The 21,033-nt window shown below is 40.5% G+C and overlaps 1 protein-coding gene across 1 annotated transcript in view; it reads right to left on the bottom strand.

The window, feature by feature from the left end:
- Positions 1–19,573, bottom strand: part of RFLNA (refilin A) — a 65,897-nt gene extending 46,324 nt beyond the window's left edge. The window contains exons 1-2 of the mRNA XM_089653686.1: positions 19,233–19,573; positions 12,098–12,454 (exon numbers count right to left, since the gene is read on the bottom strand). Coding sequence (XP_089509812.1) covers positions 12,098–12,316 — 219 coding nt within the window. The 5' untranslated portion in view covers positions 12,317–12,454; positions 19,233–19,573. The remainder of the gene's footprint in view (positions 1–12,097; positions 12,455–19,232) is intronic.
- Positions 19,574–21,033: the final 1,460 nt, after the last annotated feature.

The raw sequence follows: 21,033 nt of genomic DNA, 5'->3' as shown, positions 1-21,033 counted from the left end.
GTGGGAGGAAGCTGGAGTATCCAGAGGAAGCCCACACAGGCAGAACATGCAAACTGCAGGCAGGTGGTGCTGTGGTTGGGATTTGAACCAATGACCCTAGTACTGCCAAGCAGAAGTGCTAACCATTTAGCCACTGTAGGTGCCTAACTCACATTCATACATACACATACTAGGGACAATTTAGACAGGATCCAATTAACCTGCCAGTGACCCTAGTACTGCCAGGCAGAGGTGCTAACCATTTAGCCACTGTGCTGTCCAACTCCTCTGCCTGTTTAAAAATAAATCCAGTACAAAATGTAATGACAAAAAGGACCAGTAATCCATATGATCCCATAGCAGTTCTCAGTTTACTTTAGTCAAATTCAATCAAAAAATTAAATCTGATTGGCTTGTATACTATAAAAAATACCAGGTTCAACTTTTTGTTTTCAAAAGACAAACAGCAACCTGACCCCGCTTTCAGATACAGAAGTAGAACTATATTACACAGATAAACTGGAAACATAAACAGTTCCTGTGTGCCCCGTATTAGACGAGCAGTTCTGTTTCATCTAGTGTATCAGGACATCTGTAAATAGTTACCATTAACCATGTCTGCGTTAAACACTGCATGATGTCCGCTATGGGCACCGTTACCTGTTTCAGATTTGTAGGTTTCAAAAAGAAGTCAAAAGGCATGAGTTGGCAATTTGAGTTTAACTCTCAGAAAGTCAAAACCCGGACTTCAAAGCCAAGTGCAGCCAGCACTGAATATGTACAGATGTTGACAATGTCATTGAAATGCAGTTTGACAGCATATGGTACACAAGAGCCATGCTTGGCACATACAGCCTGCTCTGTCCACAACAGCTGTAAAAACAAGAAAACCTCATTTCATCTTTGACTTTAAGCTCAGGTTAGCCTTATATTATTCCTGGAATTTGATTGTTGTTTTTTTGTATTTTCTATGCAGATCTCAAGCACTAGCACCAAATACTATGACACAATTAGATGAACAGAATTGACGCTATGGGGTTGATTTATTAAAGGCACATAGACTGTGCACTTTGCAAGTGCAGTTACTCCAGAGATAAGTAAATAAGATGAAGCTTCTTTTTGCACAGATTACCCAATCACATGCAAAGAAAATAAAAACTGCATTTTGCTTGCACATGATTGGATGATGGAAGTCAGCAGTGCTTCCCCTTGTTTACTAATCTGTGTTGCAACTGTACTTGCAACGCCTTTAGTAAATCAACCTCTATGTCCCACATCACCCCAAGGGTGTTTCTTCTCTAACATCCTTTCAGTATAGGCGAATAGCATTGGTTGTTGTGAGCAACACTTACTATTCGTTACAATTTCTATGAGGTTGATTTACTAAAGGCAAATAGACTTTGTACTACGTTCACTTAACACACAAAGAACACACATCCCTTGTGCAGGCATGCAGCAGTGCCATTAATTCTTTGTGCCATTAATTCTTAATGGCACCAAAATAATTCTAAGACCTCGATCACACCAATCCGATTTTGAAATCATGCGACTTCAAGTGATTTCAAAGTAGAATGTCAGTGCAACTTCAGGTGCAATTTGCAAGACATCTGTGCACAGATGTCTATGCAAGTTGCACCTGAACTTGCAAAAAGTAGTGCATGCACTACTTTCAAAATATGTACGACTGTGACCAAGTTGGAATCGCACGAATATGACCGCTTCAATTGCTGACAATATAGTATGACTTGTCATGCGATTTGAAACTATCAAATCACAAGACAAATCGCACTGGTAAGACCAGGCACTTAGTGGCACCCCAATGCACTTTACTAACGTGTGCGCAAACACATGATATTAGTTACACGTGCTTGCGAAAATATTTCTAGCCCAAAATAAGATTAGCGCAATACAATGCAGTGCAAAGAGGTACCCAACACAGCAATAACACTTCCCACTGAGTTAACATATTTTGTAACCACAACCAAATTGGCAAACACTTCACAGTTAGTAATTGTGATATTTTGTTATTGCATAAGTCAATTAACCATGTCTTGCTCAATTAAAAGTAACAATGACATAAATAACAGACGTGTGTGTGGAGGCTTCACACAGCACAACAGAAAGGAGAAATTTGGTGTTTTAAAAAAACAAACATACATATTCACCTCTGTGCTGCAGCATCGATGTGATGCTGCAGCTGTTACATGTTGGCTCTAAGTCACGTGACTGCTGATCGCTCAGTTCTCATTCTTGGAGTGGAGAGCACTGAATGTCAGTCACTACTCTCTACTCTGCCCCTCTACTGGAGAGGGAGCGGGCACTGCTGGCTTCGAATGTCAGCTGTGCATTGAGAGCCAGAGGCAGCTGTCAAACATACAGCTGACTGTATCCTGACAATATAGCTGGGATCCTTCAAGCACTGGAGCAGCCCTGTGAGGTCAACCAATAGTGGGCTTTAGCCTGCTGTTGGCTGATTCTAAGTCACAGGACTTCAAAAGTATAGTGCCTTGAAAAAGTATTCCTACCCCTTGAAATTTTCCATATTTTGTCATGTTACAACCAAAAACCTATGTATTTTGTTGGGATTTTTTGTGATAGACCAACACAAAGTGGCACATAATTGTGCAGTACAAGGAAAATGATAAATGGTTTTCAAACTTTTTACAAATATCTGAAAAGTGTGGCATGCATTTGTATTTAGCCCCCTTTACTTTGATACCCCTAGCTAAAATCTAGTGGAACCAATTGCCTTCGGAAGTCACCTAATTAGTAAAGTCCACCTGTGTGCAATTTAATCTCAGTATAAATACAGCTGTTCTGTGAAGCCCTCAGAGGTTTGTTAGAGAACATTAGTGAACAAACAGCATCAAGGCCAAGGAACACACCAGACAGGTCAGGGATAAAGTTGTGGATGAAATTTAAAGCAGGGTTAGGATATAAAAAAAAAATATCCCATGCTTTGAACACCTCACAGAGCACTGTTCAATCCATCATTCAAAAATGGAAAGAGTATGGCACAACTGCAAACCTACCAAGACCTGGCCATCCACCTAAACTGACAGGCCGGGCAAGGAGAGCATTAATCAGAGAAGCAGTCAAGAGGCCCACGGTAACTCTGGAGGAGCTGCAGAGATCCGCAGCTCAGGTGGGAGAATCTGTCCACAGGACAACTATTAGTCGTGTACTCCACAAATATGGCCTTTATGGAAGGGTGGCAAGAAGAAAGCCATTGTTGAAAAAATGCCATAAGTAGTACTGTTTGCAGTTTGCGAGAAGCCATATGGGGGACACCGCAAACGTGGAAGAATGTGCTCTGGTCAGATGAGACCAAAATTGAACTTTTTGGCCTAAAAGCAAAACGCTATGTGTGGCAGAAAACTAACACTGCACATCACCCTGAACACGCCATTCCCACCGTGAAACATGGTGGTGGCAGCATCATGTTGTGGGGATGCTTTTCTTTTGCAGGGTTAGAGTCTGCAAAAAGACTTGAGGCTTCCAGCAGTACAACGGCCCTAAACATACAGCCAGAGCTACAATGGAATGGTTTAGATCAGGGGTGTCAAACTGGCGGCCTTCCAGCTGTCCCAAAACTACAAGTCCCATCATGTCTCTGCCTTTGGGAGGCGTGCTTGTAACTGTCAATCTTGCAATGTTTCATGGGACTTGTAGTTTGCCAACAGCTGGAGGGCCCCCCTGGTTTAGATCAGAGCATATTCATGTGTTAGAATGTCAGTTAAAGTCCAGACCTAAATCCAATTGAGAATCCATGGCAAGACTTGAAAATTGCTGTTCATAGACGCTCTCCATCCAATCTGACAGAGCTTGAGCTATTTTGCAAAGTAGAATGGGCAAAAATGTCACTCTCTAGATGTGCAAAGGTGGTAGAGACATCCCCAAAAAGACTTGCAGCTGGAATTGCAGCAAAAGGTGGTTCTATAAAATATTAACTCCGGGGGGCCGTATACAAATGCACACCACACTTTTCAGATATTTATTTGTAAAAAATGTTGAAAACCATTTATCATTTTCCTTCCACTTCACAATTATGAGCCACTTTGTGTTGGTCTATCACATAAAATCCTAATAAAATATATTTACATTTTTGGTTGTAACATGACAAAATGTGAAAAATTTCAAGGCACTATAAGTGCACTTCAGTGACCCAGAAGAGAAGAATGACCAAAAAAGCTCTGTGTCACTGACAGATAATAATGGATAAACAATAAATGTAATAATGTGATCAAAATTCACAAATACAAATAAAGTATCAATAGTATAATTTAATCTTGGTTCACACTACTGCGACCTGAAAGTTGCGTGACTTACAGTGCGACTTTGCCAGGCAACCTGAGTACTACTTTGAAGCAACTTTCAGGGAATGCCTGGGTAATCTTCATGTAATGTCGGATCCAAAGTCTATGGGCACATGTCGGATAGAAGTTGCCTTGAAGTAGTACAGGAAACTTTTCTAAAGTCAGATCGACTTCAGTAGTGCTAATTAATTCAGTTCTCATTGACTAACATGGGATTTCCCATGCCATGCGATTTGGGGTCTCACAAGTCGGATCCCAAGCGGCGGCAGTGTGAACCGAGCCTAAGTGTCAATGTTGCAAAACAAACATCAATAGTCACTAACCACAACAACTAAGAACTGTATGAGGCAGAGAGTGAAAGACCTTAGGCCCCTTTCGCACTGGCTGGATCTGTGTCTGTGGATCTGTGTCTGCTCCGCTTATGCAGAGCTGACATGGACACAGCCCCTCTGCTCTATGGGCAGTTGGATGTAAATGGAGCAGCTGTCCGTTTACACCCGTTTGTCCTCTGATCCAGCCAGACATAGGGGTACGGATCTCCTTCTGTTTATTACTGCCATATCATATCAGAGGTAACCAGGTGTAAATGGACACAAGTTCATTTACATCCAACTGCCAATGGAGGAGAAGAGAGGGTCCAGTTGCACCCACTTGAAAACTGGACAGGCAGACTTGACTGGACAGCCTCGAAGGGTCCTTGAAGACTGCATGATCTATTGTGGTCTTTCAGTGGCTGCAGTGGGAAGACACGTGAAAGAGCACAGCAGCAGTTTTTGAAGTACTTGTTTCTAAATATCCATGTCAGTGCATTTTACAAACAACAAAAAAATTCCCAGCATACTTACCAGCTAGCCTGCAACAAAACCAAACTGGCCCTGTTTAAGTTTGTTTCACACATTTGCAAACATACGTGAAAGCCGCAGTGCCTCGCCAAGGCTCTTCTGGTGTCTCTCCTGTGAGTGCATATGCATTTGTTTTTTTAATAAAATCAGTTTGTCAGAGAGCATTATGGATTGTTCTTTGTTTTATTGAGCTCAAGATCTGAATAACCATGGGTTTGACATGCTGATTGTGCAGTTTTTCTACATCAACTGGATCCATGTGGTTGACCTATGTATGGGCTGCTTGATGCGATTTTGACCTTGTATTGAGGATCAGATGGCCAGGTGAGAGCACACCCTTGGTGGACCTGGTGGAGATTTGACTGCACTTTTACACAGCATGCTTTTGCATTTTCAACACTGGTTCATGTTTTAATTATGTTTCTATGGACTTTGAACACATCTTTTTCATGGAATTTTGAGCACATTTGTATGTATTCAGTTTTTAGTTTTAGTTCTCAGTTGTTGTGGTTAGTGACTATCGATGTGTATTTGTGAATTTTGTTCACATTACTACATTCATTGTTATCTGTCAGTGATACACAGGCAGAGATTTACTAAAACTCCGAATCTGGTGCAGTTGTGCATGGCAGCCAATCAGCTTCTAACTTCAGCTTGTTCAGTTAAGCTTTGACAAAAAAACCTGGAAGATGATTAGTTTGTATGCAGAGCTGCACCAGCTTTTGCACTCTCCAGTTTGAGTAAATAACCCCCATAGAGCCATTCATGTTCATTTCACATTATCAATATTTTATTTAATGTTGTGGACGTTAGGTTTTGTTATAATAAGGACATCCCCTTTATATTCACATCTCAGGATAGGTAAACTGCAATATACACTGCTCAAACAAATTTAAGGAACACTTTGAAAACACATCAGATCTCAATGGGGAAAAATATCATGCTGGATCTACTGATATGGACTGTGTAACATGTTGGGAATGTAAGGATGCCCCATTGTGTGATAGAAATGAAAATTATCAACCTACAGAGGACTGAATTCAAAGACACCCCGAAAATCAAAGTGAAAAAATGATGCAGCAGGCTAGTCCATTTTGCTGAAATTTCATTGCAGAGACTCAAAATGGTACTCAGTAGTTTGTATAGCCCCCACGTGCTTGTATGCTTGCCTGACAATGTCGGGGCATGTTCCTAATGAGATGACAGATGGTATCCTGGGGTATTTCTAGGGCATCACTGAGCTCCTGGACAGTCTGAGGTGCAACCTGGCGGCATTGGATGGACCAAAACATGATATTCCAGAGGTGTTCTATTGGATTTAGGTCAGGCGAGTGTGGGGGCCAATCAATGGTATAATTTCCTTCATCCTCCAGGAACTGCCTGCATACTCTCGCCACAGGAAACCAGGCATTGTCGTGCACCAGGAGGAACCCAGGACCCACTGTACCAGCATAGGGTCTGACAATGGGTCCAAGGATATCATCTCAATACCTAATGGCAGTCAGGGTATCATTGTTTAGCCTGTAGAGGTCTGTGCATCCCTCCATGGATATACCTCCCCAAACCCATCACTGACCCACCACCAAAACGGTCATGCTGAACAATGTTACAGGCAGAATAACATTCTCCACGGCTTCTCCTGACCCTTTCACATCTGTTACATGTGCACATACCAGTCCCGTTGATGGGTTAAGGACCTTCTACAACCCTGTCCAGCTCTACTAGAGTAGCTGTCTCCTGGAATCTCCTCCATACTTTTGAGACTGTGCTGGGAGACACAGCAAACCTTCTGGCAATGGCACATATTCATGTGCCATCCTGAAGCAATTGGACTGCCTGTGCAACCTCTGTAGGGTGCAGGTATTGCCTCATGCTACCAGTAGTGACACTGACCATAGCCAAATGTAAAACTAGTGAAAAACAGAAAAGATGAATAGGGAAAAAATGTCAGTGACCTCTACCTGTAAAACTATTCCTGTTTTGGGAATGTTGCCCATCTAATGCACCTGCTGTTAATTTCATTAACACTAAAGCAGCTGAAACTGATTAACAACCCCCTCTGCTACTTAACTGACCAGACTGATATCCCAGGAGTTTATTTGACTTGATGCTATACGCTCATTAAAAAGTGTTCTTTTCATTTTTTTGAGCAGTGTATTATATTTTTTGGGTGGGAGTGGGGGAAGGTGGTTAATAATGCTTTAAATCCTAGCCTATCTGGAACCTATACATACTAGTCTTTTTCTGTCAAAGATCTGCCACTTCTCCAGAATATAAACCTTTCATACTTATTATATACAAGGCTGCCAGTAGTCTCTTTCCTAAGTATTGAGAGATACCTAGGACAGACAATTGCTTCTTCTCACAATGGCAGCATAATTGGACCAATTTAGGCAAGTTTCTGAGAAGCATACAACACCCTTTCTTTTTTTTTAACTGTTTTTGATGCTTTTCTCAAATATCACCTGTCCTGCTCTCACCTGTTTTAACATGGGGGCTGGAAAACATGTAGGCTCAGAACAATATTTTAAAAAAAAGTATGATAATAAAGACAAAAATTATGATGGCTGTGCAAAATGTTTCTGCAATATGTGCAATTTTTTAGCCTCATGCTATTTCAAGTAAGCATGGCAAATGTAGTATTTATATAGCGTCTTTCAACAATGAGTTCTCATGTTCTCTCTGCAGGGTTCTCTAGGAGCATAGTAGCACATGTTGCATGGAACAGGACGTTCCCCAGTGGACAAACAGAGGTCTCATTTCAACATTTACATAAAAACTGAACATTATGAGCACATTGCTTATATTATTATATTGCTCATAATATACTGTATATACAGGTTTTTTTTCCTCCAAAAACAGGTGCAGGTACTCCCCCCTTACGAGTCACTCCTTAACTCTGCATCCTACCCACCTCCAAGCACCATCCCTTGGTTCCACCCCCTAGCTACCTCGCAATACCATCCCTTTTAGAGAAAACAGAACCAAGTATACTTTTTTAATGTTTGCTAAATAAGCAAAGTATGATAGGCAGTAAAATAGATCCACTGCAGCCAGAAAAAATAGCCCCCTAGCAATAATAGACCCCCCCCTGTGAGCACCAATAGATATCCCCAGCAACAATAGACTCCTATATCAAAACACTCCCACAACAGCAATAGTTCCACCCCAGGAACAATAGACCCTATCACCAACAATAGATCTCCCAGAAGTTAGCAACAACAGATCCCTCCCTCAACAGTAGATCCTTCCCAGCAACATAAGACCCCCTTAGCAACAATAGACCCTTCCCTCAACAATGGATACCCCCAGTGACAATAAATCCCCCAGCAGCCAGCATCAATAAATCCTCCAGCACACCCCAGCACCCCTTGTCATTACATATATTTAATGCTGGCTCAGCACAATTACTTGGTACAATTACCTACAGTGCATTGACTCCATGTATATATATAACTACAAATTATACATTTCAAGGTTGTTAAAATATAGTAGTATTAGGACATCCTTCGTAAAATTTCATTCCTCCTTAGTAAAATTTAATTAAATTTTCGATAAACTCTTTTTTTAATTAAAACAATTTCTTAGGTCTTGCTTACATCTGTGCATTTTATGTGTGTTTTAGGTGCTGTGCGTTAAGTGTGTTAAAAAAAATATGAAAAAAAGAATTCATGAAAAATGCGTGTTATATAGGTTTTAATGGCAATGTGCCAAAATGCATGTAAAACATGCCTAAAAGCAATGCACCACACAAATGTGAACCAATTCTAAGGCTACGTTCACACTAGCGTTGTGTGCAGGCAGCAGAGAGGCGTTTGGGAAGCGTTTTTACCGCTTTCCAAATGCCTCGGACAATTTTGCACATTGCAGCACATGGTGCTGTTCTAACGGGAGCATTAGCGTCGTATTGTGGCAAAACGGACACCTCTGGTCAAGTCAGGAGGCGTTGAAGCCTCCTATTCTAGTCTATGGTGCCGCTCCGCAAACGCCCGGCCGGCGTTTGCGGTGCGGTTGCGGGGCATTTGTGGATCGGTAACACCATTAAAACTTCATTATAGGCGTTTGTGGGGCATTTTTAACGCTCGGCAAACACCTAGCAACTTCCGCTAAACCGTGCATGCAGCGTTTGCAGAGTGTTTGCCGCTCCGCAAACGCCGGACCAACGCTTGCCAAACATTATAGGGGCGTTTGGCAAGCATTGGTAAAACAGTCAAGTGTGAACGAGCCCTAAGGGTACGTCTGTCTTTTCTTATTTGCCGCCCTTCCCAGTTGGGAAATGTGTATAGAGTGATCACCTAACCTATCTAATCTAAATGTCCCATGATGCTTTGGGCATAGGTCAGGCAAGCAGCTGTCAACCTGCCAAGACATAAAGCAAGAGCGCACCGACCTAGCGCATTATCCTTAAAAATGTGTATTGTAGTAAAGATAAAAACATACTCACAAACAGGTGATGACAATTCGCATAACAAAAGACAGCCACTTCTTCAGAGGAAGTGTGCTCTGAGGAAGAGAGTTGCCCTTGAAACGTGTCAGCCGTATTTGGCCATAGAATGGCTCTTATCTAGATGGCCCCCACAGGTCATTGAACCAAGTGGCTGTCTTTTGTTATGCAAATTGTCATCACATGTTTATATGTTTTTATCTTTACTACAGTAAATATTTTTAAGGATAATGCTCAAGGCCGGTGCGCTCTTGCTTTGTCTCTTCTCAGTTTGGTCTGGACTACCCCAGTCGTGTGTGAAAGCAGCAACGCTTAGTCTATCCATGGGACATCCTGATACATACATTTACTTGAGCTTTATCAAGGTCACTGCCTTCAGTCCCCCACACTTATGCGCAGGAGATCTCATTATTCATTTTAGGCAGCTGTCAACCACAAGCCGTAGGGTGAAGCCATCTTGTGAAGGAACTGCCTGTCTGTGCTTGTGTCAGCACACAGTGCGTCTCTGTGTATGCTTGTTGTCCCCATCAGGAGCATTCAGGTCGGGGGGGGCTATGCTGGGACTCCAGGGGGGGGCCCACAAGGCAACAAAGCCACCCTATAGAAGGAAATGTTCCATAGCAGATATTGAACTGCTTTGAAAAAAAAGTAATGCAGAATTTTTTACAGCATTTAAGTGTAGCTTTCAGATTATTTACAAATTACGTGTAATGGATTTAATAACATTTATATTGAGAAGACAACATACATCAAGTGGATCTCCCACACTATTACTATGTTAATGTAAATTAACTTTCAGATATTTAGGCTTTTAGTGAATGGTATGAAGTCATTTGCAATGGTGTACAAGAACCCAAAGCAACCAATGAACTTCTCATTATTGTGTCTAGACTAAACTGCATAATGCTGGTACCTGATATATTATAAAGAGTCATAACACAACCTCTGTTTTATGTTTTACATAAGCCCCTAAAACAAGTAATATAAAAAATAGTAGAAACTTTCAGAAAACTCAGTATTAACTTATGTATTTATCAAAGGAAAGACATCCAGGAATATTTCTTCAAGGGAACAATGACTTATTACATGATACAATTATTTTAGTGACAAGAGAGAAAAATATTATTAAACCAAAGACTGAAAGGAGAGCTTATTTGGGAGGAAGGCTGGAGACATTGAACAATAAAGTACAATAAGATGCAGTTAAACTATAACAATGTATGCCAGTATTGGCGGTATCTGAATCCTGTCTAGTCATCTGAAGATAATATTGTCAAACAGGTGATACATACAATTACATGATGAAAAAAATGTTGGTTTATTCAATAAAGCAAGATGAAGAACAACTATGATGTGCATAACAACCAATCCAATTTTAGATTTATCTCTCTAGTCAGCTCAGACATGATTTTTGATTGGTTGCCAAGGGTTTCTGCATCAATGGTTTTTACACTACCTTACTGAACACACATAGTAAAGTTAGATAATGCATAGTGCACTAGTTCCCAACAACTGGTCTATGGGCAGCTACTGACTCACAGACCAACTACTGTCAATTGTGTTGCTGGACGCTGGTCAGCATGTGGATACAACCACAAGAGGAAATAGAATCTAAAGCTGGCTACACATTATACAATTTGTTTGTACAACTTCTTTTAGATTTCCCAAAACCATATAATACATGGTTAAACCTAAACACTTTCAAATTGTATGCAATCAGACAGGCCCTTGTACTACATAGTAAATCTGAAGGAAATTGAACAAGAAAATTGTATAATGTGTAGTCAGCTTTAATCAAAATCACCAACATTCTGTTTAGTATTTCTGACAATTGCTAACAGGCACTTTTGAGCCAAAAAACAACAGAGAACTGTAAGGGAAAGCCAAAAATACTTACAGTGTTACAGATTCAGATCTAAGTATCACAGGTGGTAACAGCATTTTTAACACCATGTGAATTGATGAGCTTATTGCAATCAATTTTATCAGTATACATAGAGATAATGATTAGTGGTGCATTGTTCGCTGCACAACAATGTTTTTTACTACACTTTGACAAATCTCCAGTTTACAGACAAATGAACATTGTCTGCATCTTATTTTAAAATGCAGTATGCATAAAATCTGCCTGCAGGGATCTGAAGGCACCCAGTCTCAGTGGGATACAGTTTTTTGCTAATCTGATTTTGAACATGATTATAGGATATTGACCCCCCCCCCCCAAAAAAAAAATTGAATACAAATTAATTTTATTCTGAGAGTATTTCTTGTAACACTCTACCCTGGGAATACCTCTGCCACAACCTATGATTATTAGAGCATTATACTGTATATGAGACCCCACCCTGTCTCTATTAACATGCTCTAGTCTAATGCAATGAAAACACAATTAAATAACACCTAAAATGTCAAGAACATGTTAACACAAGACACATTCTAATTATGTGGAAGTAATAGAGGAATGCAGGTATGACCAAGTAAATGGGTAATATATAAAGGCTGGAATAAGTACTTACCACTTTGCCCTCCTTAACTTCCTTCCTGTAGGCATATCCAGGGTAATGTGTTGGGGTGGTGCTGCCCTCAGCTCTGCTCTCAGAGATGCCTGGGGAAATAGAGTAAAAAGGAGGGCTGGGGCTCGGTGGGAGTCCAGAATCTGGACTGTCCAATAGTCCTTCCCGATTCTTGTCCTTTAAGCTGTCTTCCATGCCTTGAAGATTCAGATGTCCTACCATGTCTGGCAGAGCCTTGGTCAACTCCCAGAAAAACCTGATCTGTTGGCTGTTTATTTCTTCCACACGTCCGACTTGCAGATCACACACAAATCTGGGACCCTCCTACTGTGCACATGTAGAACACCCTCGGACGAAGCCCTAGGTTTAGGAATACATTAACATTAATAAAGGAGCTACAATATTAGCAATGCCATTGTTTATATTCATTTCTACAAACCTCAGAATCCTGTGATGCTCTGCATAACAATAACATATGATTTTACTCAGTAAGCATGGTTATACATAAATCACAGGAGGGGAGCTGTGATGCTTTGCACACTTGAGTAAGCATCCTCTGCCTGAATATTTTATATATAACTGTTCCATTATGAACAGAAGTTTCCTATATGGTTCTTTAAAATCAGGAGTTTTTATACAGGTGCTGTAAATATTTGGGTTCTGCAGAAATCAAGCCTAAGCAACTGGATGGACATCCAGCCATATATCTCCCCAACTGGAAAACAGTGGACATCCAGCCATACATCTCAGCAACTGTAAAACAGTTGACATTAACCAACACATCTCTGCAACTGGAAAACAGTGAGAATCCAGCCATGCATCTCCATAACTGGAAAACAGTGGACATCCAGCCATACATCTCAGCAACTGTAAAACAGTTGACATTAACCCATACATCTCTACAACTGGAAAACAGTGAGCATCCAGCCATGCATCTCCATAACTGGAAAACAGTGGACATTCAGCCATACATCTCAGCAACTGTAAAACAGTTGACATTAACCCATACATCTCTACAACTGGAAAACAGTGGCGATCAACCCATACATCTCTGCAACTAGAAAACAGTGATTATCCAGCCATGCATCTTCCCAAATGGAAAACAGTGGACATCTAGCCATACATATCAGCTAATGGAAAACAGTTGACATTAACCCATACATCTCTACAACTGGAAACCAGTGGAGATCAACCCATACAACTGGAAAACAATGATTATCCAGCTATGCATCTTCCCAATTGGAAAGCAGTGGACATCCAGCCATACATTTCAGCTAATGGAAAACAGTTGACATTAACCCATACATCTTTGCAACTGGACAACATGGAAGATCACATTTTAGTCATTTGCCACCTCAGTGCAAAAAGTATAGGAGTAATTTCTTTTGATGGACCGCTAATTTGGTGCAGTGGTCTTGTGCATGGGAATTTGCACTTTGCTGTGTAAGAGTGGTAGCAAGCCATTAATATCACTGGGAATGCTTCAATTCTACTAAATGGTAAACATCTTATTCTGTAAAACAGTTCAAGGAGCAAAGCATAACAAGGTGCAAGGTGAACTACCCACCATTTGCAATTAGTGAAGAGAACTGTGATTGGTTGCTATGCGTTACTACACTTTGCGCCTTGGCTATCGAATAAACCTGGTATGTTTTGAGCAACGCAGTGATTCTTTTCTCAGCATGAAAATAATCTGCTACCCTGTAATAGTATCCAAGAATAGTATCCAAGAGAGAGGTCAAATTCATTTCTCTGGGTTCTTCATTACAATGAAGTCGTATAACCCTGGCTGTCACAATTATGTAGAAGTCACTTGGGAGGAAGCAGCATATTGAAAGAGATTTTCTTTATCCATAGAAAAATAAGCAAAGCTACATTCTACAAGTCTTTGTTCTAGCTTGTGGAATGTGCAGTAAAGCAAGTTGCAGGAACCGATAGAGCCCAGTGCCGGATACAATGGCTCAAATAAAAAAACTCATACTGTACTGCTCTGTTGTAATATCAATGCATTTTACCAATAATTTGCACAGAAGAGAGGGTCATAAAAGACAAATAAAAATTAAATTCATAACTTCTGCAACTAGAGATTGGCACCAAAATCTCTGTACAATAAACTGCTGTACTGACATGGTAACAGAGTATCTGGAACGTTTAGTACATACTTAGGACACTCAATCAAGGATCTTAACTTTTATCATTGACTGATAATCACTGATCATTCTGTTTACAAAGTGTCTTCTGTAAAGAACACTGGCTTTTCCAATCCTACATATGCATGCCAGCTGGACCACCACAACTTGTCACAGTGTGGTAATAAGGGCAGCACAGCTGGGGTGCGGCGCAGTATACCTGCAGCTTTGGTTCGAGAAAGCTGCGCTTTGCCATAGACTTCTACTATGTCATGCCATTTTGGTGCACTTCTGAAAGCGCACCAAAAGTCCAGGACTTTTGGTTCACTTTCAGAAAGCATAACAAAATTGCAGGACATACTAGAAGTCTATGGCAAAGCACAGTTAACCCAAACCAAAAATGCAGGTATACTGCGCTGTGGCCAAAGCGCAGAGGCTCAGTGTGAAGCTATCCTAGCTCTTCTGCCGCCTTTGTGACCTAGCTGGACCAAGCTGTGGTGGTTCAGCTGTAATATTATTCAGAAACTGACTTTTGGGAGTGTTGTTCTCCTGGCCCTGAAGTGATCAGGTGTTCGTCCCACCGATCTCCACTTTACTATAGGATACAGGAATGAAGTGAAGTTTGATGGGAGGGACGGCTAAGTGCTGCAGGAGACCATATGATTGACACTTCTGGAAGTGTCAGTTTCTAAATAAGGCTAAAGGTAGTGATTCACATGGATTGGATCAGCACCCAGTGCCAGGAGAAGTATGTTTTCACTTTCTTTCTTATATGTGTTACTGTTAGGGACACTTTTAGTTTCGTAACAGGACCATTCTAAAGCCCGAATCAAATAAAAAAAAACCCAAAGCCACTGTTTTGACTCGAGTAAGACTTAAAGCTTCTATTGAAAAATTAACTGGGAATACCTTCACTCTACACATTTAAATCTGGCACCTGCTGGGTATGTATTTAGCAAAGTCAATGAGTTGGGGAGAAATCTACATCCATTTTTCTGTGTAAGTGTAACTCCACTTTTGTTGAGATAAAACAGTCCCCTCTGGGTAATTGATGCACGTTGCAAGGATTTTAACAAACTTTGTTGCAGGTTCCTACCATACTGGTTTCTGAATAGGAGGTTCAGCCTTCATTGTAAACACCCAATGAGGAAAATTGCAGCATCAGCATCCCCTTTTGAATACAAGCCTTTGGAAGTATCTTACAAACATGAAAGCTTGGCTAAGTTCACATAGCCAGCCAGAGTAGGGGATGGGGGGGGGGATTAAAACAGGTGGTGGATCTGCATATTTACTGCCCCCTGACCACCCCCACTTACATCGTGACATGGTGGCCACTTGGGTGTGTTCACACTGCCAAAGCCACAGTGCAATGCTTCACAGTTCTGCAATTTTAACTTGGCATGTTGAGTTTGGTAAGTGGTACCAAACCAAAAGTCGAGGGGACCATGGCACAACTACATGCCAAATGCGTGCTGCACTGTATTTCAATGTGAAATCTCTCTTGGGATAAAAATAAAACGTGTTCTGCGGGCATCAGTAAATACCTGCAAACTGCCCCTCAGCCACCTCTGAGAAAAAGCAATCCACTGCAGATTACTCTTCAGAGGGGCGGTAGAGCTTACTGCCCATGTGAAAGAAGCCTTAGTACAGACTTCTGATAAAATCATTGAACCAAAAACAGAAGCAGTAAAGTTTTTGATGTTGTCCGGTGCATTTTTGATGCATTCCAGTTCATTTTTTCCCCTCACTTTCTCTTCAATTTAAATAGGGACATGTGCATTCTAGTACGTTTTTGGTGCATTCCAGTGCATTTTTGGTGTGTTTTACCGCGTTCCAATACAGTTTTCTGCAGAAAAAAAAGCAGCATGTTCTACTTTTTTTTCTTCAACCGGAACACACTGGAACTGCAAGCACTGATGTGAACTATGACATTAACAACCATATAACCTACTTTCTGTGTGTTTTGGATGCAGAAAAAATGCTACTGGACAGCGTATAGTGTGAACTGGCCCTTAAGCATAACAAAGTTGAATTGTTACATCTGTAATTGTAATGCTTTGGCTATTTAAAAAAACCCTTTTCAACAATAATGTGTTCCATTCTTGGAAACCCACTTATAGCAAAGATTCAAACAACATAAAAAATATTAATAAATTAGAAAAAAACTTAAAACACATAAAAAAAATATTAATAACAAATGGATATGTGATACATAGAAGCTTTCATACATGCAGACAAACAGTGCTGTGGAAAATGTCACTGTTTTATAAATAAAAGATCATACTATTATCAATAATAGGAATAAAAGCAAACTACTTTTGCATCGGGATCTCTTGTCAAGTAAGCACAGGCTTACCACCCTTACTGTCAAATTACTAAATCAGCTTTATTTTGGGCTTATTTTATAACAAGGTGCAGAAAGCAATGGTGGGGCAGTAACTTACCAATCAGGAATCATCTTTCATCGGCCAGACCACTCTAAAACACCTAAAAGTTGGTTTCTGATTCGCTGCCATAAGCTATCACACACTACTGCTACTATTCCAACTAAGTCGACTAAAGAAACTAAAGACTTTGCATTAATGATTATGGTATTGATGTAGAAGAGTTTTCTTTAGGCTGGAAATCTGGCACCAGAACAGATGAAGTTATTCCACTTGTAGGTGCATTGCCATCACTGCAGTTAGAAGTAGAAAGCTGCAACTTCACCTACCAAGCTAGGAAGAGGTTAACTTTGTATAATATCTCTATGTCTTGTAACCTGAGCTTGTGAAATGTTAGGGAGGCACTTTACTGTAAACATAGGTAGACCAAATGGGAATTCCAGCCTGGGATCAATGCCCCCATTCTACTCTACAACACAAACTGCCTTTACATCAATTCAAACCATATGAAACAGAATATCACTGTATCCATTACTTAACCCCTAAACTTCCATAGCTCACTGCTACTGAAAAAAAAAAAATTAGTCTCACCAAATATTCTAAACATTTGTCTGGAATTCTGACCATTACCAACGGCACACTGTGTCCATTGTATAAACATCATACTGCCTCTATTCACTATCATATCTTGGTGTCCTCTACCTATATTCTGCTGTCCTACCTGTTACTGGACCTGAAGTCTAAAAAGATAATACTGTACTGTGTACAAGGGGAGAGAACACCATAGTACATAGCTGGGGTAATTGTTAGCCATACCTCCAATTCCATTATAAGAAAGTAGGGGCTAGTGAGTATGAACACTTGCAGAATGCATGGGCTCAGGTATGCAGCGTATGTAAAATAAATGGTATAATAACCCAGTTATGAAGTAGTCTGCCAGGCTGCAGTCATTGATATATATAACTGATTTAAAAAAATCAATAACAAAAGCACCAAGCAGACTTTTAGCATACCCAAACAATATATAATATAAAAACGTGATTGCATTAATATGCAAATGATTAAAACATATTAAAACTATGGCACAATACTGCCTCAATGTATATTGAGAGCATAGTGCACCCCCCCCCGTGTAGGTATTTAATACATTTTAATCACTTTAATATTAATAAAATCTGATGTTTTTACTTTGTATACTGCCTGGGTACCTTAAAAGTCTGCTTGGTACTTTAGTGTTTTTTTATTTTTTCAATTATTAGATTATTAGGGAGGTGGCACCCTCTACCCAAGAACCCCCATTCTCCTTCTAGATTGATATATACAGTACATACAGTGTGTGTGTATATATGTATAATAAAATGTGTGTGTGTGTACAGTCAATGTCTATGTAAAATATACTGTATCCACAGAGGTTGCAGTCAGTATCTATATATAAAATATAATATGATCTCAGAGGTTGCAGTCCATATCTATCTATCTATAAAATAGAATGTGATCGCAGAGGTTACAGTCAATATCTATCTATCTATATAAAATATAATTTGATCTCAGAGATTGCAGTTCTATATATTATAAATGTGATCTTGGAGGTTGCAGTCCCATATATTATAAATGTGATCTCAGAAGTTGCAGTCCTATATATTATAAATGTGATCTCAGAAGTTGCAGTCCTAAATATATGTGATCTCAGAGGTTGCAGTCCCATATATATGTGATCTCAGAGGTTGCAGTCCCATATATTATAAATGCGATCTCAGAGGTTGCAATCCCATATATTATATATGTGACCTCAGAGGTTGCAGTCCTCTATATATGATAAATGTGATCTCAGAGGGTGCAGTCCTATATATTATAAATATGATCTCAGAGGGTGCAGTCCCATATATTATAAATGTGATCTCAGAGGGTGCAGTCCCATATATTATATATGTGATCTCAGAGGTTGCAGTCCTATATATTATAAATATGATCTTAGAGGTCGCAGTCCTATATATTATAAATGTGATCTCAGAGGGTGCAGTCCCATATATTATATATGTGATCTCAGAGGTTGCAGTCCTATATATTATAAATATGATCTTAGAGGTCGCAGTCCTATATATTATAAATGTGATCTCAGAGGGTGCAGTCCCATATATTATATATGTGATCTCAGAGGTTGCAGTCCTATATATTATAAATATGATCTTAGAGGTCGCAGTCCTATATATTATACATGTGATCTCAGAGGTTGCAGTCCCATATATATGTGATCTCAGAGGGTGCAGTCCTATATATTATATATGTGATCTCAGAGGGTGCAGTCCTATATATTATAAATATGATCTCAGAGGTTGCAGTCCCATATATTATAAATGTGATCTCAGAGGGTGCAGTCCCATATATTATATATGTGATCTCAGAGGGTGCAGTCCCATATATTATAAATGTGATCTCAGAGGTTGCAGTCCTATATATTATATATGTGATCTCAGAGGTTGCAGTCCCATATATTATAAATGTGATCTCAGAGGTCGCAGTCCTATATATTATAAATGTGATCTCAGAGGTTGCAGTCCTATATATTATAAATCTCAGGTGATCTCAGGATGTAGCCTATAGCAGTGCACCCTCTTGCTAACTTACCTCTCCAGCTGTCCTCTGCACAGGGGTGCGATGTTAGGCAGGGATCCGAAGAAGAAGTAATCGGGATTTAGGAGCTCCTTGCAGCCAGCCTGTAGTCTCTGCACAGAGGGATGGTCTAGGGTCACTTCTGGAGGTGTCTTCACAGTAGTAGATCCTTCTAGGGGACGTTGATGGGCTCTGCTAAGGATTCTAGTAGAAGCTGAGCTCCCTGGAGCTGATTCACGAAGATCTGGAGGGAATCCAGCCCATCCAACACACAGGGCTGCCTATTCTTTTTTTTTTCTCATTCAAAGCAGCAGAGGGAGGGACAGAGGTGGAGGGAGAGCACACAGCTGATCTGCAAATGTCAAACTGGGCTGTAGAAACAGCAGACTGTCACCAGTGAAGGCGGGCTGTGCAGGGAGGATAACAACTGTCCCCTGTGTGATCTTTCGCAACACATCCTGACACTGACAACGTTCTCAGACATGTGACTCACTCTCCTCTCCCTGGACACACGTTAGGTTCTTTTAGAATGACAACTGTCTTCCTGCAGCACACACAGTCCAGATTTCATGCATACTATCTAGTTACCATTGTTAAATTGTATTTTATCTTCTTTGATTTTTCTTTATGTTCTAGAGCAGCCATTCTGAACATTTTTTTTAACACAGCAGAACCCTTGAAATAACTTTGTCCAGGGAAACCCTGCTAATAATTACTGTATGTACAGCTCAGAATATATTAGCCTGATGGTGACTGGAAAGAATACTTCTTATACTCCTTCCATCGGTGGTCAGTGGAAATATAATCCTTCTATGGTTATAAGTGGGAAGAATACTCCTTTCATTGGTGGTTAGTGGGAAGAATACTCCCTCCATTGGTGGTTATTGGGAAGAATACTCCTTCCATTGGTGGTTAGTGGGAAGAATACTCCTTATACTCCTTCTGTCGGTGGTCAGTGGAAATATAATCCTTCTATGGTGGTAAGTGGGAAGAATACTACTTCCATTGGTGGTAAGTGGGAAGAATACTCCTTTCATCGTTGGTCAGTGGAAATATAATCCTTCTATGGTGGTAAGTGGGAAGAATACTCCTTCCATTGTTGGTCAGTGGAAATATAATCCTTCTATGGTGGTACGTGGGAAGAATACTCCTTCCATTGGTGGTTAGTGGGAAGAATACTCCTTCCATTGGATGGTTAGTGGGAAGAATACTCCTTCCATTGGTGGTTAGTGGGAAGAATACTCTCTCCATTGGTGGTTAGTGGGAAGAATACTCATTCCATTGGTGGTTAGTGGGAAGAATACTCCTTCCATTCGTGGTTAGTGGGAAAAATACTCCCTCCATTGGTGGTTAGTGAGAAGAATACTCATTCCATTGGTGGTTAGTGGGAAGAATACTCATTCCATTGGTGGTTAGTGGGAAGAATACTCCTTCCATTGGTGTTTAGTGGGAAGAATGCTCCTTCCATTGGTAGTCAGTTTGAAGAATACTCCTTCCTTTGGTGGTCAGTGGGAAAAATACTGCTTCTGTTGGTGGTCATTAGGAAAAATTCAATTAAACAGGAAGGCGCTTCTAAGTGCAGTATTCCAAGCTCAACTTTTATTAAAAGCGGTTAAAAACACTTACAATGTGGTAGTATAAACAGGCTCTAATGTAATCCGTCAATAGCAGGGCTCTGTCCTCTAAGTGATGGAGCTGCTGTGCCAGCCAGAAGCTGCAGGAGGAGATTGAGAAGAGGTGTTAAAGATGGCCGCAGCTCTATCCGGACGGCTGGAGCTAAGCTGGAACACACGCTGTCCACGGACCGGAAGTGACT

Source organism: Staurois parvus, unplaced genomic scaffold, assembly GCF_062004578.1.
Source record: "Staurois parvus isolate SC_StPar_1 unplaced genomic scaffold, SC_StPar_1.0 ptg000719l, whole genome shotgun sequence".
Lineage (NCBI taxonomy): Eukaryota > Metazoa > Chordata > Amphibia > Anura > Ranidae > Staurois > Staurois parvus.
Note: the sequence above shows the minus strand (reverse complement) of the source record. Positions and strands in the feature narration are given on the sequence as shown.